At 37.6% G+C, this 15,776-nt stretch overlaps 1 protein-coding gene across 1 annotated transcript; it reads right to left on the bottom strand.

Annotated features, from left to right (window-relative positions):
* Positions 1–1,666: 1,666 nt before the first annotated feature.
* On the bottom strand, positions 1,667–12,363 carry LOC100697980 (tubby-related protein 1). The gene is made up of 13 exons (XM_003453656.5): positions 12,074–12,363; positions 9,853–9,985; positions 9,659–9,763; positions 9,379–9,507; positions 6,478–6,597; positions 6,201–6,335; positions 6,044–6,126; positions 5,760–5,924; positions 5,470–5,582; positions 5,258–5,366; positions 5,066–5,164; positions 3,770–3,941; positions 1,667–2,709 (listed from the first exon to the last, which is right to left on the bottom strand). The coding sequence occupies exons 1-13, from the start codon at positions 12,086–12,088 to the stop codon at positions 2,576–2,578; spliced, it is 1,512 nt and encodes a 503-aa protein (XP_003453704.2). The 5' UTR covers positions 12,089–12,363; the 3' UTR covers positions 1,667–2,575.
* Positions 12,364–15,776: the final 3,413 nt, after the last annotated feature.

The raw sequence follows: 15,776 nt of genomic DNA, 5'->3' as shown, positions 1-15,776 counted from the left end.
GCAGCATGCTACTAAATAACAGGTAAAAGTGGAGACATGACTAGAATAAATACTACTATATTAAAAAAAAGTACTAAAATATAGTATAATATTATTTATAATATGTCATCCAGTCTAAGTTTTTGATTATTCTCAACAGTTTTAAATGCAAATCCTTCTCCTAGACAACTATCATGTGAGGAACACAGTTTTCTTTTTCCCCCAAGAATTTTGTTACTTTAATTTTCCCCTAACAGATGTTGACATTAATGCAGCCAAACCTGCATAACCCACAGAAAGTCATTTAAAACTCCAATTTAAAGTCTAAATGAGGCAGTAAGTCAATTTTGAGTCTGAATTATCCTGTAAAATAAATAGATGAAACAATTTCATTAGAAAAATGTTCAACCTTGAGGTAAATTAAAGGGCTAAGTCCAGATGTAAAGGGTGTAGATAGCTTCTAGAGTTTACTTACAAAATAGAAGACAGCTTCGATAAACGTGGGGCATTTCCAATAAATGAGAATGAGAATCAGAATGAGCATTACAACTGCTTAAATGTTACTGACAGAGAGACACAAAAATGAAAGCTGGGCCTTTACTTGTAATGGAATATTTTATATTATATTAATATTATATTACATAGTATTTTCTTGGCATTTATTGTATAATTACCTCGAGTATATAGCCAATTAGTGAGTGTAATCTGTAACAGTCTTTGTTGTAGTTTTACTTTCACATTTTAGTCTAACTATACAAATAATAACACATTTGTCATGCAATTATACAAATGTACGCTGTAAATGCTCAAATTACACTAAATTCCTGTTTTCAGAAATACAAACTATGAATATTGCTCTCCCTCGTATTATCGCTTATTTACTGGAAAGAGGGTTTAACTAGTAACCATGTGTGTATCACTGTAAATCTTATAAGTTTACACTCACATCTTTCCATCCAGCAACAGCTCCTTCTGTTGGTCAATAACATGGTTGCAACATTTTTAGATCATGAACGTTTATACACCACACACATATAAGACAGTAACGTACAGTCATTTTCACACATTGTGTCTGAGAGTACAAATGTATCAGCATGACTACAATAGTGTTGGCAGTTGTTTAACTATTACTCATATTACAGAAAAAAAACAATGGGGTAGGAAGAACTCACCTTACAGCATCTCTCCAGAGGAGCTGCCAGTTTTAGGCTTCATTTAATTTGCGAGTCTGGACAACTGCCTGAGCAGGTTCAGGCAGAATACACACCTCTCACTTACTCTGGAGGCTCTCGGTTCAAACAGGTTTTTCCATGCTGAGTGAAGCTCCTCTCAACGTGCAGGCAACGGAAGAAAATCGTGGGTGTTTGTAAAACTTGTAACTGGAAACTGTAATGTGACTGATTATCTGCCAAGCGCTCTCTCACATGAGAAGATAGAACTATAAAATATATTTTATAAATATCTGTTCTAACAGGGTGGTACAAATGGTGTACAACCCTACAAATGGTGACCCCACATCACGCAGGTTACCCCTGCGTGATGTGGGGTAACCTGCACGTCACGCAGGAGTATTTCTTGGAGTTGTCATTCTAAGAGTGGTACTGACATCTGCAAACAGTCAGTACCACTCTAAATTTACTATATTATTGTGAATCAGGGCGACAAGAAAAGATAAAAAATGAGCACAACAAAAACATACATTTATACAAGCTGACTTCAAAGCAATTTAGTTAACAAGGAAATTTAATTCATTTGAATTATTCCCATAAGCCTGCAGCGAAGGCAATGTTTATGAACATGAAGAAATTAAAAAAGACAACATACAAAAACCTACAGGAGTTCAGATTAGAGCCAGTTATCTAGAAACATATATATTTGGAGAAACGTAACGTACATGGCTAGAAAAAAGATTTTCACACCTGTGTGTATATTAATGTACACAGATACACAAAACGGTTTCACAGTCACTAAATAAAATTGAATAAAATCAAAGTGTGTCTTTTGTGCAGATGATTACTGTCACAAAGTCTAATTTTGATTTTGCCCTAAAGAGAAATATTTTTTATTGTAATTTGTAATTAATTCTGCATTTACAGTCACATTTGACACAAAAATTGGCGCTATACAGCAACACAATACGTCAAAGCACAACAAAGCAAAAAAATAAATTCACGGTTTAACATCCTTTAATGATGTTAGCAGTCTTCAAACACCTTCACAAATGAGGTGTACAATTATCTCCCTGAAACATAACTCTCCAGTCACTGGAGTCCCAATGGTGTGTCTTTCTGTAGTTCCCAGAAGTTCAGATGATTCCAGTGAAATACTGAGAATGAAAAACAGAAGATTCTTCTGCACCATGTCATGCAAGATCAGACGATAACATGACAACGATTTTTTTTTCTTACACCTGGGGGCACTCACACGGATAACAGCAGCACAACAGCAGGTATTGTCACATTTGAGGAACCATTGCTGTTATCGACACCTATCACAGGAAGTGTAGGCGAGTCCAAAGACACTGGGTTGATCTGATGTGAATGTGGGTTTGTTGTATGCTAGTTTAAGTGTGAGTCCACAACTGAAGATTTGTGTGTTATTCACAAGCGATTTTGCCATCAAAGCTGGAAAGTGCGATGGCAAAGGCCTGCACAGCGCACAGCGGGTAGTTGTAATCCAGTGTGAAAATGTCATCAGCTATTCGTCCAAACTGCATCACAATGTAGTCCACTGGAACAAGCAAAAAGAATTCATTAATGGAGTAATTATCTTAATAAATAAATAGGTAGGTGGTTCGGTAGGTAGGTACGTAAGTAGGCAGGCAGGGAGTTAAGAAGATGGATCATGGCAATGTGTGCACTTAGAAGTAATAACATATATAGAATATATAAAATATTCAAGCTGAATTCCCATATTCGTTTATTCTGCATAAACTGCTTGGTCAGTCTAAAGACTGTAAAGCAAGTTCAGCATATAAACTTCAAAATTGACTGGGGATTTCAAAACAAACAAACAAACAAAACATTTGGCAAAATAAATAAGAAATTTCAAATATGAAAAACTGCAGTTCTAAATTTCAGAAGAAAGCTTTTTCTTTTAAATTGTGTCTAAGAGTTGTACAAGCAGAAGTAAAATAATCACTGACCAATGTCTGTCTCTATGAGACATTATTTAACTGGCCACTTTATTAGGTACACTTTGCTAGTACCAGGTTAGACCTGCTGTTGGTTTCAAAAGTGCCTAATTCCTTGTGGGGCAGCACAGCAATGCAGTGGTTAACAATACTGCCCCCGGTGCACACCTTAACATGTTCTCGCTAAGCGTGCATGGGTTCAATCCAGTTACTCCAGAACCTTCCCACAGTCCAAACGCATGCATGGGGTTAGGCTAACTGAGATTTTATTTGAGAGATTTTATTTCATATTGACATAACATAATGCAGCTGGCCGCACATCCATGATGCAAATCTTATGTTCCACCACATCCCGAAGGTGCTCTGGTGGATTGAGATCTGGGGACTGTGCAGGCCATTTCAGTACACTGAACTCACTGTATTCTTCAGGGAATAATTTCTCAGATGATTTGAACTTTGTGGCATGGCACATTATTCTGCTGGTTGCAGGGTATACTGTGGTTATTGGGAGATGGACATTGTCAGCAGTAATACCCAGATACTCATTTAGGTTGTGTAGATCTTTGTGTTGTTTTATGTATTGCCAGTAAACTGCTTTTCATTTCTTTGCCCAACTATATAACATATAGTAGTTGTGGACAAGCTAAAGCCACTCACGATCTTTGTTGTGGACTATCTGGAAGTTCTTGATGGAGGCTTGGGTGACCCTGCCGTTGAAGTTGAGCACATGAGATGCCGTCTCTTCGTTCCACACAGGCGTCTTGTTGTGAAGCTCGATCAGATTTTCCATCCTTCTGTTTTGGAATCTTATCAGCAAGCCATCACATTCCTGCAAAGAATTAACAAAACATAAGTGGTAAACATCAACATCAAAGAGTTCGTTCCCACTGGCCTTCTGTTGCTCTTAATGCTATAGACAAGGCTTAACAAGTCATTCATGAATATTCAAATTTATTGTTTTTGCTTGAAAGCAGAAAAATAGTAAAGCACATTATTATTCTAATGATTAAGATGACAAATTACAGTTATTTACTTGCATTCCTGAAAAAAAAACTAATCTTAGTTGTTGGGTGTTATGCTTGACTGCACAAGAGTGCAGAGTTAGAACACGTAGTAAGCTCTCTCTTGTCTGTCTCATTCCTCTTCTCTCCTCATCACACCTCCACTTCTCCAAACTCTCTTCTATCTGCTCCCTCACTACAAATCACAATGTCCTCTGTGAATATCATAGTACACAGACACCTTGAATCCATCTGCACTACCCTCACATAATTCTCTACCACTTCTGCCTTCCTCATGCAATGCCACAGTTCTTCTCTTGGCACCTTATCATATTTAGATCAACAAAAACACAGTAAAACTCCTTCTGGCCTTCTCTTCACTTCTCCATCAACACTCTCAAAGTAAATATTGCATCTGTTGTGCTCTTTCATAATATAAAACCATATTTGCTGCTCAGTTATTATCACCTCTCTACTTAATCTAGCTTGAACAACTCTTTCCCATATCCTCGTGGTATGGTTCATCAGCTTTATTCCTTCTGTAGTTACTGCAGCTTTGCACATCACCATAATTCTTAAAAATCAGTACCAGTACACTTCTCCATTCCTCAGGCCTCCTCTCACTCTCCAGGATTGTGTTAAATGGTCTGGTTACAAACTCCACTATCCTCTCTCCAAAACATCTCCATACCCCTACAGGTATTTCATCAGTAATAAGTTATAACAGTTTACTTTTGGGCTTTTTAAACCAGCAGTAGCTGCCCAAACCAGAGCAAATTTAAAGATTGGGTGACTATAATATCAGATTTCAGGAAGGAGTGAACTTACTTTTCATTTCAAAAACAAAACAAAAACTATGACTAGCCAATTCATATTGAATTTTCGTACAGGCCTTTATCTTTTGCCCCTGATGACCTGGTGTTTTATATGATTCTATTTACAATGAATTTACATTTCTTGGTCGGAGTGGTACTCGCTCGTTGTCTTTGTTCATTCCTGGAATAATGACAGTCATCCTTCTGGGTCCTTTGATTCCTAAGACATTGGTTTCCTGTTGTCAGAAATAACCAAAACAAAATCAAATACAGTTCATATTATTCATACAGTGTACTGTAGTTAAACGTTCTGCAGTAAAATGACTTACGTAGATGATGCCTGCTAACTCTTGCCGAGCATTAGACATGTCTGGAAGAGCTTTTTCTGGATTCAGAGCGTTGTCAAATACAGTGAACTTAGTCCCCATTAAATTTGACCTAGGCAATGTATAAAACAGATTCAGTTAAAACACACCCAATTAATACTTTTTATGTGACAGTTTGTTTACCTGCTTTGCAGTTTAAACCAAAATCCTTTTACCTCAGCTTTCCCACAAAATTCTCGCCCCCTCTTGATAAATCTGTGGCATCGATGGAGATGAGGTAATTTGAAGTCGTACTTTTCTTTCTCTTCCGTCCAGCCAGTAGGAACGTCTACAAAGAAAGAAAGAAAGGCGGGGTGGGGCGGTGGGCAGGACACAGACAAATGACAACTGTCCATGATAGCAGTAATTAAAATTAATAAATGAAAGAAGAACTACTGAACGTGCTGTTGTACCGTGTTTACAATTTTGGTCTGCATTTTGCAGCTTTTTAAAATATGATACTGACCTTTTTTTCATTGTCTAGATGAAGGTAATACAGAGGGTAGAGGCTCTTATCCATCCCTCTCTGATCCCGAGTCACTCTGCATTTGACAGTCACACCCTGCGGAGCTGGCTCCATCACAAACTTCTCCAAGTTATCAAACTCAATTTCAGGTGAGGGAGAGCGCTCCTGATAAAGAAGAATAGATAAGAACATTTCAAAACATGGTCCACTCTGAATGAAAGTTAAAGTGTAAAATGACATTAAGTGACTAAAATGTTGTGGTTGATTTGTTTGAAGTCCAATACTTTTTTCTTCTTCCCTTTGCCCTTCTTCTTCTTTGTTTTTTCTTCTTTTTCTGATTCAGAATCATCACTTTCATCTGCCTTTGCTGAAAAAAAACAACAGAGCTGTTATATGCTTGTCTCTGAATACAACAGAGGAAAGCTTTAGTAATAAACTTGCCTTTTTTCTTGGTCTTCTTGTCTTTGTCCTTATCTGCTGATGTTTGAAACATGGATGCAGAGCCGGAGTTGGATTTTTTCTTTGATCTGGTTGACTTTGTTTCTTCTTCACTGTCATCACTTTCTGATTTGGCCGCTGTTCAGTAAACAAGTGTAAAGCATTTGAATTTTTGTCATTTTAAACTTTAAGCAGCAAGATGGATGCTATGTGGTAAAGCATTTGGTAAAGTAAACAAAGACAGAGTTTTACAGTTCGTCAGTTTCAAAAATGCAATCACCTTTCTTTTTGCTTTTTGAGTTTTTGTCTTCATTTATCTGGAACATTGAAGCTGGTTCCTTCTTCTTGTCTTTTTCCTTTGACTTGGATTTTTTTTCTTTTCCATCAGAATCTTTGTCATCTAAGGAAAAATATATATAGTTTAATAAAAATGTTGTCTGTTCTTAAATGTGATAACCTGAAGAATTGGGAGCACACACTGAGAAATGTAACAAAATGTAAATTCCCTTGTAGAGTGTAGAGAGTAAGCTTGGTGAACACTATGGTGTGAGTTCCAAAAAATGCAAACTGTTATCAATAAAGTCAACAAAGATTTATGTGTGAGACAGATGTGTAGCAACAGAACTAACTTGGAGCATGCCATCTTGACTCTGTGTGGATTCAGTTTAAAATCTGCTCTCGCTGCTTCTTCCAGCTGTGTTGCCAGATTCGGACAGCATGCGAATGTGAGAGTGACTAGGGCTCAGCAAATTTAGATGTTTAGTTTCCATTATAGTAGTACCTTTTATTAATTTTCAGAGTTAGGGAAAAGCTGATGAAGCAAACTGGGATGCAGACGACATATTTTAGCCCTCAGTTTGTTTACCTTTAAAGGATCCAAGCTGCTAAAACAAGGAGTGTATAACTGGGAGGACATCAAAGTGAAGTGAAGGATTTGAACAAATTCCTTGTGCAAATCTGTGGAGCAAATTTCTCAGAACCTCGATTACACTCGTAACACTCTCAGTGCGTCCTCTTAAAACGTTTTCCACAATGACGAATTTGTCCCAACATGCCCTCCCGTTTAGACTTACTGACTAATGACTGCTAAAAGTTGTTAGTCCTCCCTGAATGTTTTTGGCAGTGGTGAACTTTGGGGATTAAAAAAACATGGTTAAACATCCGCTAAGGTATGCACTGCTACACTGGTAAAAACCTTTCTAACTCCCTGCCAAGTAAATTACAGAGTAACATTAGCATTCACTTAAGAGTTAAGTTTACAGTTACCTAATATTTACTCTCTTTTAACTCCTGTATCTTGAGGATAATATCTGGCTGTGTTTTTTTTAATCTCCACTATTTCACAAGTTCACTGTTCCTGTTGTTTGTGACTGAGCAAGAGTGCACATTGAGTTTTAGAGCTGTCAAGGAAAGCTGACAACAAGACAACCAGAACAAAACTATTAAAGCTGCAAGCAGAAAAAACAAAATGAGGTGAAAGGTGACAAAATGCTTTGGAGAGCATTTTGAGATTGATCACATAAGTAATTATGTGACCAATCTTCTATTATAAATACCGTATCTCATGCAGAGATTTGTTTAAATTGAGGCAATAGTTCATCTCTGCAATCAAAGAATGAGTCATGCTAAAACCAGCTCACTGCAAAATTCTTGACAAACAGGTGAGTTAGAGCGCTTTGAGAATAATTATAGCAACATCATTTCCAAATATCTTATGCTCAGATTTACGGGAAATGAAGGGAACAGAAGCAAAGACTGGTGGGAGAAGGTTATAAGCGCCCTGAGTAAAGTATTCATGTCTACACCTTAACATGTTCACAGTGTCAACATGCTCAGGGGTTTCATTCTGTATCATGTTTACCATCTTAGTTTAGCTTGTTCACATTTATTAACAGCAAAAAAGACAAAGTACAGGTAGAATATAGTTAAGTATAGTTAGGAGACATCATGTCAAAAGTCCAGAGATTTTATAAAGCACTACAATGAATAGCTGAAGATTTAGTATTGAAACATATAGAGTATGTCTGTGTAGATTCTCGGTCAATCAGGTCATGGTAATCTTGAATGACTGAAAAGACGGAAACTGGACATCTTTTCAGATTGTATGTTTTTCCTCTCACCTTCTGTAAGAGGCTTCTTCAGTTCTAAAATAACTGAGGAAGCCTACAAGAACAAAAACCTCACATTCTACCATACAACACCAACTATCAGCTCCAACGTAATCTTGTGATCCCTTCCCAGATGTTTCAAGCCCCACTTACACCTGCCTCAAGAAACCACAAAAGCTCTCATGATGATGGGGTGAGACAATGTGTTGCAAGGTTTCACACCTTGACCCTGATGATGGCAATGACCCACGCCTTTTTTCACATCTTGGCTCATGTGATGACTCACGTGATTAACAGTGAGTCAGTGACCATTAGGATCACCTCCAAGAGGACGGCCATCACTGGGGGTTAAATACCTGGGAGTTGTTTGAGAACTGAAGCGTCTTGAAGAGGTAAAACATCGCAATGAACTGAAAAGATGTCAGGCTGCCTTCTGTTCAAGCACTCAATACTACTGCAACAAGTGAAATTTTATATGGTGATGCCACTACATAAAACCACAAAAATGTCAAACTTAAGGTTCACTTGGACACATTATCTGGGAATCCACAGTAGATTAAGTAGTTTGTTCAATCTGGATAAAAGTTGTGGACAGACCTACTGAATGACTCACACTGCAGAAGCCATGCTGTTAGCAGGACTAAAAATATCCACATTCTAGCAACACCTGAAAGTGATGATGGCATGGAACAAAAAAATATCTCTTAGAAAACATGGCTTCAGATCAAAATTTCAGTTCTGTTTGGATTATTTTACTGCAGTTTTCCTATTAATTATTCTGTTTATTTATTTAGAATGTTTTATTCACTTACTTCAAAAACATGCTGGTGTGTAACATCATGCTGCAATAATTAATTACATTTTCCACAGTTAATTACTTAGGGGAAAACCACTTACTTCATTGTTATGTGACAACACGGCCAAGTAAGTAAGTGTTTCCACTAAATGGCTCACACGCCATTACACAATAACATCATCTAATCCTCTTAATTACAATCTGGTCATATAACTTCTGTTTAAAGCACACCATTAACACCCTTTAGACAACAGCTTTCTTCTCCTCATCGTCATACCTTTAGTTTTAGTTTTCTTCTCTCGGGTGGAACTTGCAGATGGAGAGCTATCCTTGGTTGTTTTTTTCTTAGTTTTCTTTTTCGGAGTATCTTCACCGTCCTCTTCATCGTCATCATCTGAGTCTGAATCTATAGTAATGGAAATCAATGCACTCAATCTACATTGAAATTACATGCCGTATTTTTGTGGGAGTTACTTAAAGTGTCATTGTATAGGAAACACACCCTAGCTTTAACACATCCCAGTGAAAACTTAATATTACAGTCATTGTTGACTTACCTTTTTTCTTTTTTGGAGCACTTTTCGCTTTCTTTTTAGTCTCTCTCTCCTTTTCTGGTTCCTCTTTGTCTTTTTCTAGCTTCTTTTTCTTCACTTTCTTCCCATCTATAATGTTGATAAGGAAAAAGATATGTAACTGCTTTCCTTAGACTACAATAGAGATGAGATAGTAAAAGTTGTTTTTATCTCCTCACTCTGAATGGCAGAACTGTCCTCTTTGGCTACATCTTCATTCTTCTTTGTCTTTGCTTTTTTGGGCTTGGTCTCAATTCCATTCAGCTTGGCTTCTGTTGTACCATTGGCCTCTTCTTTCTTCTTTTTTGGTTTCTATAGATTTTCTTTAAGCACATAAAAAAGATTATTGGCAATACTCATAGAGCACTTACTTCAACTGAGCTAAATTAAAATGGTAAGACATAAAATGCAGTGAAAGATTCAGTCAAACTAGCGAGACTGTTATAAGTAACAACTCACCATCACAAATTCAGATGTGAGGAAAGCAGAGGGAAGAAAGACAATAAAACGATGAACAGAAGTGGTATCATTATTTTTTTCTATTCTAAATGATTCAAATGAAATGAAAGTTGTTTAGTTTGCACTGGTAGCCCCTGTCAAATCTGCCTGATAAGTTTAGCTTTTGATTTGTAAATGGGCATAAAGACCGTTTAAAGGAAGTTAATGAAGAAACAGGGCATGAAGTAATAATGATGTGATGCATGTAAGTCTGTCTTGTCTAGAACTGAACAATCTGTTTCTATTCTTGATGAGACCGTTTCATAACAAACACAAGAAAAGGAGAAACAAACAGGTTTTGCAACAATTTTATGTAACCTGCCAAGGCCTTCAAGCCCTGGAGAAAACACCAACTGCACTGCTTTGTGATGAAGTCACGCCTGCTGCGATTCCCTGATGAAAACGTGAGAGCTAAAATGGGATCGTAAATTACGAGAAAGTATTTTATACTCAATTCTGATTGCAGACACTTTCTTGTCTGTTGAAATATAAAGTACATTTGTTTTGTGCATCTTAAATGCAGTTATTTATAACTCTTCTTTTTTGGCTTAACCTTCTTTATCATCTATAACACAAACTTCTTCATAAAGTGTATACAAGTTTAAGCCAAGTCAAAAGGGGGCTCTTCTCCCTGTAATATAGTCCTTTCTGCAATATCTATTTATTTAAAAAAAAATTAATCTAAGCGATGAGATTAGCTTTGATATTTTTTCAGTAAAATACACACAGCCTACATCAGTGATTTTAAATAAAAAGGGTTTTATTTTACCAAACATCTCATACATTTATTGAGTCTGAGGACTAAACTTTTGTGCAAAGTGACAGGAACAATATGTCACCATCTCAAGTCACAGACAACGAGGTCAGCGTGATCGCTACCACCGGAGACAGGAAAAGTAATCCTATTAAATGCAGGCCTATTTGTGTCCACAGGAAATCCGCATCTCAGAGTTATGGCAGCAGATTTGACATTTGCCATATTGTGATGAATTGTTGTATTAAAGTTATCAAATGTCACTGCACACTTTAGCCACATTACCACATTTGTTTATTATATATGTCTGTTGGTATAGCACTTATGATTATTGATGCTCATTTTGTAAGTTTAGACTTCACCGACAACAGTCACAAGTGTAGTTAATTTTGGTCAGTTGTACAACTACACAATATGCAACTGTATTGTTCTCAAATACACTGTTACTGAGTCAAATTAACAAATTTTAATGATGGTGCAAGATTTGCCACAAAATCCAGGACAAAAATAAATAAATAAATATAGAAATAAAAGTTAAAGTAAAGTAAGAATTAAGAAAATGCTTTTGCAGTTGCATTTGGTTCAGACATCCACCACAGCAGCATTCCAGTTGGTTTGAATGTTTGGATTACTGACTGATTTCAATCCCTGAAGCATGCTTACAAATATGTGTCATCTCCACAACAGCCATAAAGTTAAGTGATAAAAGATATGAAGAACACCCATTTGGTAGGTCCATCCAAAGATGATATTCACTTTTAAAGTTAAAGTTGCTTCTTTTGAATAATTTGTGTTTTGTATACTTCCCATCCTGACACAGAGCAGTTATCTGACATGTGGGTCAAGGATTATTCCCTTCATAATGATTTTCCAAACTGCCTTAGATGTAAAGCTTTGGAGTTTAAAATAACATTAGCTGTTTACATCAAACAGAAATATGAGGAATTCACCTGTATGACTTTAAACTTTGCAGTACATCGATAAATAACGTCATGTGTTAAGTTACTCTTATAAAAGTAACTTGTGTGGTCCACTTCCCAAATATTGGCACATTTCATCCCTGAGGAGCTTAAAGTTCAGAGAAAAATAATCTTATTTAAAAAATTTTTTTTAAAAAAAACTACAAAACCCCAAGTTCAACCTTTTACCTTCTCTGCAGACATGACGTGGCCTCCAAATTCAGCTCTCCCACCGCTTCTTTTTATGGCTTAGAAAATAAAAAAGCAGACCTCTCAGGGGAGATGATGACAGAGAGAGAAAACCCTGTGCTCACTGCATCTCCATCAGCAGAAAGTTGTTAATAGGATTTATGTGTAAAGCCATCTGCTCTGCAGGAACACGTCAACGGGAGAAACCAAGAAAGGCTCGGGAGGAGGGAGAAGAGTTGTTTGTCACGTGTTTCCACCATTCAGAAAACTACTAAATTTTTCTTTTCAAGGTTTTCATGCCAGTGGCAGCTTCATAACAGCTTCAGGGCAAGGTGCCCCCAGTGTACTGTGTGTTACACCTACAGTCAGCAGTGTCTTGGCTTGTAATGTTGCAATCTGGATCACAAGCTGGAGTGGTCTTCCAACACAGACACAAAGAGGGCCTGCAAAGAGGGTCTGAGCTGGCTTTACTTTCTACCAAGGCTCAGATCCTTCAATGTATGCAGCAGGCTGCTCTATATGTTTTATCAATCTGTTGTTGCGAGCACCATCTTCTTTGCTGTGGCGTGCTGGGGTGCAGGCATCAAAGCAAACAGACTGAACAAACGCATCAGGAAGGCCGAGTCTGTTGTTGGCATAAAGCTCGTCACCCTGGAGGAGATGATTAGTGACAGTATGCTGGCAGTCATGGACAATGAATCCCACCCCCTCCATAACACAATGGACAATCTGAAGAGCAGTTTCTGCAACAGGCTTCTTCAACCTCGCTATCTGAGGGAACATTACAGTAGGTCGTTCCTTCCTGCTGCTATCAGACTCTTTTATTCATCCACTTGGGTCAGATCCACACATGTGGAACACAATTAATCACACCTCAATGCACCCTGTCACTTTTGTACACCACTACATATTTGTACACATACTTGGTCATTTTATCTTTATATGTATATTCATATTTATACCTATATCTCTATATTTATCTATTTATCTTAATATTTATCAGTCATAACTCTGTTTTTACTGTTTGTTGTACATTTGCTGCTATGACAACTCAATTACCCTCTGGGATTAATAAAGTTTCTCTGATTCAGATTTCGGAACCAATTACTTCTAAATATGTGAAATGTCAACAAAGCTGACAGTTAGCGATGTTTTTATTTTTTAAATTTTTTTGATGAGTTAATTGTTAATCCCAATAAAAATCCAAAGGTCCAAGACCCAAAGATATTATGTTTCATTTCAAGTAAGAATAAGGAAGCTTGAGAAGCATTAAGAAAAATCATTCAGTCCATGACAGTTTTACAAAAACAATTAATAAAGCAGTCAAACTCTTACCCTTGCTATAGCCTGCAAATGCAATGGTGGATATATTAGATTAACAGGTCACTGGGCCTAAGTAGGTCCACCCCATAGCAGCACATAAAGCTTTCCCTTCTTACTTATTGGTTTAGCGCTACTTGGCCTGTATCATTGGAAACTGAGTGTGGTAGCGCAGTAATAACCCTTCATCATCCATAAACCTGATGGACGGCATGAGGAGAAAAGGAAAAAAAAAAGATGAAAAATGCTTGCATGGTAAGCACTATGAAAAGCTCTAAAGTGCTGCATGGAATGTTTACATACTGTACTTGCCATCTGTCCAGGCCTCTTTCATGATGTGTTTGTGGTGAGGCATAAATTGTAAGATATCCAGCAAAAATTGTGTGATTTTATACCTACTTGTACACATATATCAGTATTACCACCAAAATGTACTCATTTATAGACATACAGTTCTTTAGTTGGTGTGTGGTTCTTAGGCAGCGGTGTCTCATTTACTCACAAGCCTCCATATACACAGCGAAGCCCACAGAGTAGTCACGTGATACAAGTTGTAAGAGGATTTTCACCTAAGCAACAGGTCCCCCCATGAACTTGCAGGAAAACATGATGCCATGACTGTTCAACTGGGATTACTCTAATCAGCTATTCACCATCTGTGCACATTTTTTTGATTTTTAGTATCAACTCTGTGGAGAAACACGGAAGACGGAAATTCAAAGAGATTCAGAACAAACAAAAATGTGCAGTCTTAACTCAGGTAGGTGTAACCGCACTGTCACACTGCTTTACAAAAAGACTACTGAATCTAGAGATCTGGTTATAACCACAAACCCTATGGTTTCCTTCCTGCTTTCGTTTAAAAATAGAGATTAAAAATTAGTGTCACTATCAAAAACAAAGTGTCATTTCCTCAGCTGACCACCAGATGCTGCTGTACCCCAAGAGACAGAAAACAATGCATGAAGCAGCTGGGAGACACCAGAGGGAACATGGAGAAACTGTAATTTGATTCATCTCAACATATTTTAAAAATGACGGCTTGAATCACAAGCTGTCACATTCACAGTTAAAAAGGAGGTTTTCTTCATCATCGTGTCCCATGTGGCTGTAGCCTGAGCGCTCACAGAGGGAATGGGAGGAAATAAATCAAAGCAGAAGTGAACAATAACAAGTGATAGGAAACAAAGACGGGAAAGCACTGTGTTTTGTAGTTTTATATGGGCCAGACTCTTTGTTTTTCTGCATCACTGTGCAGCTCACACTGTCCAGACTGCTGACTGCTGAAAACGGTCTGGACTAATGGCCTTGCTGGCATTTCTGCAAATGCTTGACAGTAACATGGCAGCTGGCAGGCGGCCTAAGGAGGGCGAGTGACCTTAAGGGAGCAGCAGAGAAGCCATCACGATCTTAAAGAGACAGAAACCACGGTGTGTTTCTCACCATACAGTGTGTCTCCAACCCATTTTAGTTTTATTTTTATCACCGCGAGGAAGATAGTAAACATCGTCGAAGCAATGAGAAGCAGTGTCACAGAGTATACCAGAGCGGCTGTAAAAGCAGCTCTTACTATACCAACAACTGTAACAACAAGCCTGAATGAAATGAAAACACATTAATCTTTGTTATGGTGAAATGGAGGCCATTCAAAGCAGTTGTGCAAACACTAAGCCAAGAAGATATATGTTGAAATACATATAGCTAGACCTTCTATTGGCAGCGACCTGAGGAGGGGGCATGATCGTGGCATTTTAGTTCACCCATGGGTTTAGTGCTGAAACAGCATGCTGCTAAGGACGTGAACCCGGTAGCACTCTAAAACCGAGTGAATCAACTCAGAGAAGGCCCATATTGCAGGAAGCACAAACAATGAAGACGAAACAGGGAAATCTGGTTTACATGAGTATATCCCCAAAGGGAAGACTGTTTGAGGAAGGTGGAAGGATAGCAAAGAAGACAATGGCAGGAGGTCTTTTCCATTCATTATAAATGGAAATATGTTATTCAGGAACAAAAATAGCAGCTAGGATTGTACAAAGATCAAACCTCTCAAGCATACAAGCACAATTCACATACACTCATACCACAATAACTGCATTCATTTTAAGCTCTTTATGGTATCATATTTATATTCTGATTTACTGAGATTTACTGAGCTCTTCTTGCTTAATTCTTCTTCTACTCCTCACGTGTGGGAAATAGTCCTCATCATTTCGTCACCTAAAATTCCAGGAAAATCTCAATGAAACATTTAAACTACTTCAGTGAATGTATACTTGCTGACATTTACTGGTACAATAGTACCCCATCTAAGCATTAATTTTGTGAACTAAGCCTGACAAGTTAAATCATTTCAAAACGTTGCTTTTCTATTTAGATTTTT

This window comes from Oreochromis niloticus, linkage group LG5, assembly GCF_001858045.2.
Source record: "Oreochromis niloticus isolate F11D_XX linkage group LG5, O_niloticus_UMD_NMBU, whole genome shotgun sequence".
Lineage (NCBI taxonomy): Eukaryota > Metazoa > Chordata > Actinopteri > Cichliformes > Cichlidae > Oreochromis > Oreochromis niloticus.
Note: the sequence above shows the minus strand (reverse complement) of the source record. Positions and strands in the feature narration are given on the sequence as shown.

Coding starts and splice junctions, on each gene's coding strand:
- LOC100697980 (XM_003453656.5), bottom strand. Junction 9,764..9,852: donor GGACAGTTCTGCCATTCAGA/GTGAGGAGATAA, acceptor TCAACATTATAG/ATGGGAAGAAAGTGAAGAAA. Junction 5,925..6,043: donor GCAAAGGGAAGAAGAAAAAA/GTATTGGACTTC, acceptor CTTCTTTATCAG/GAGCGCTCTCCCTCACCTGA.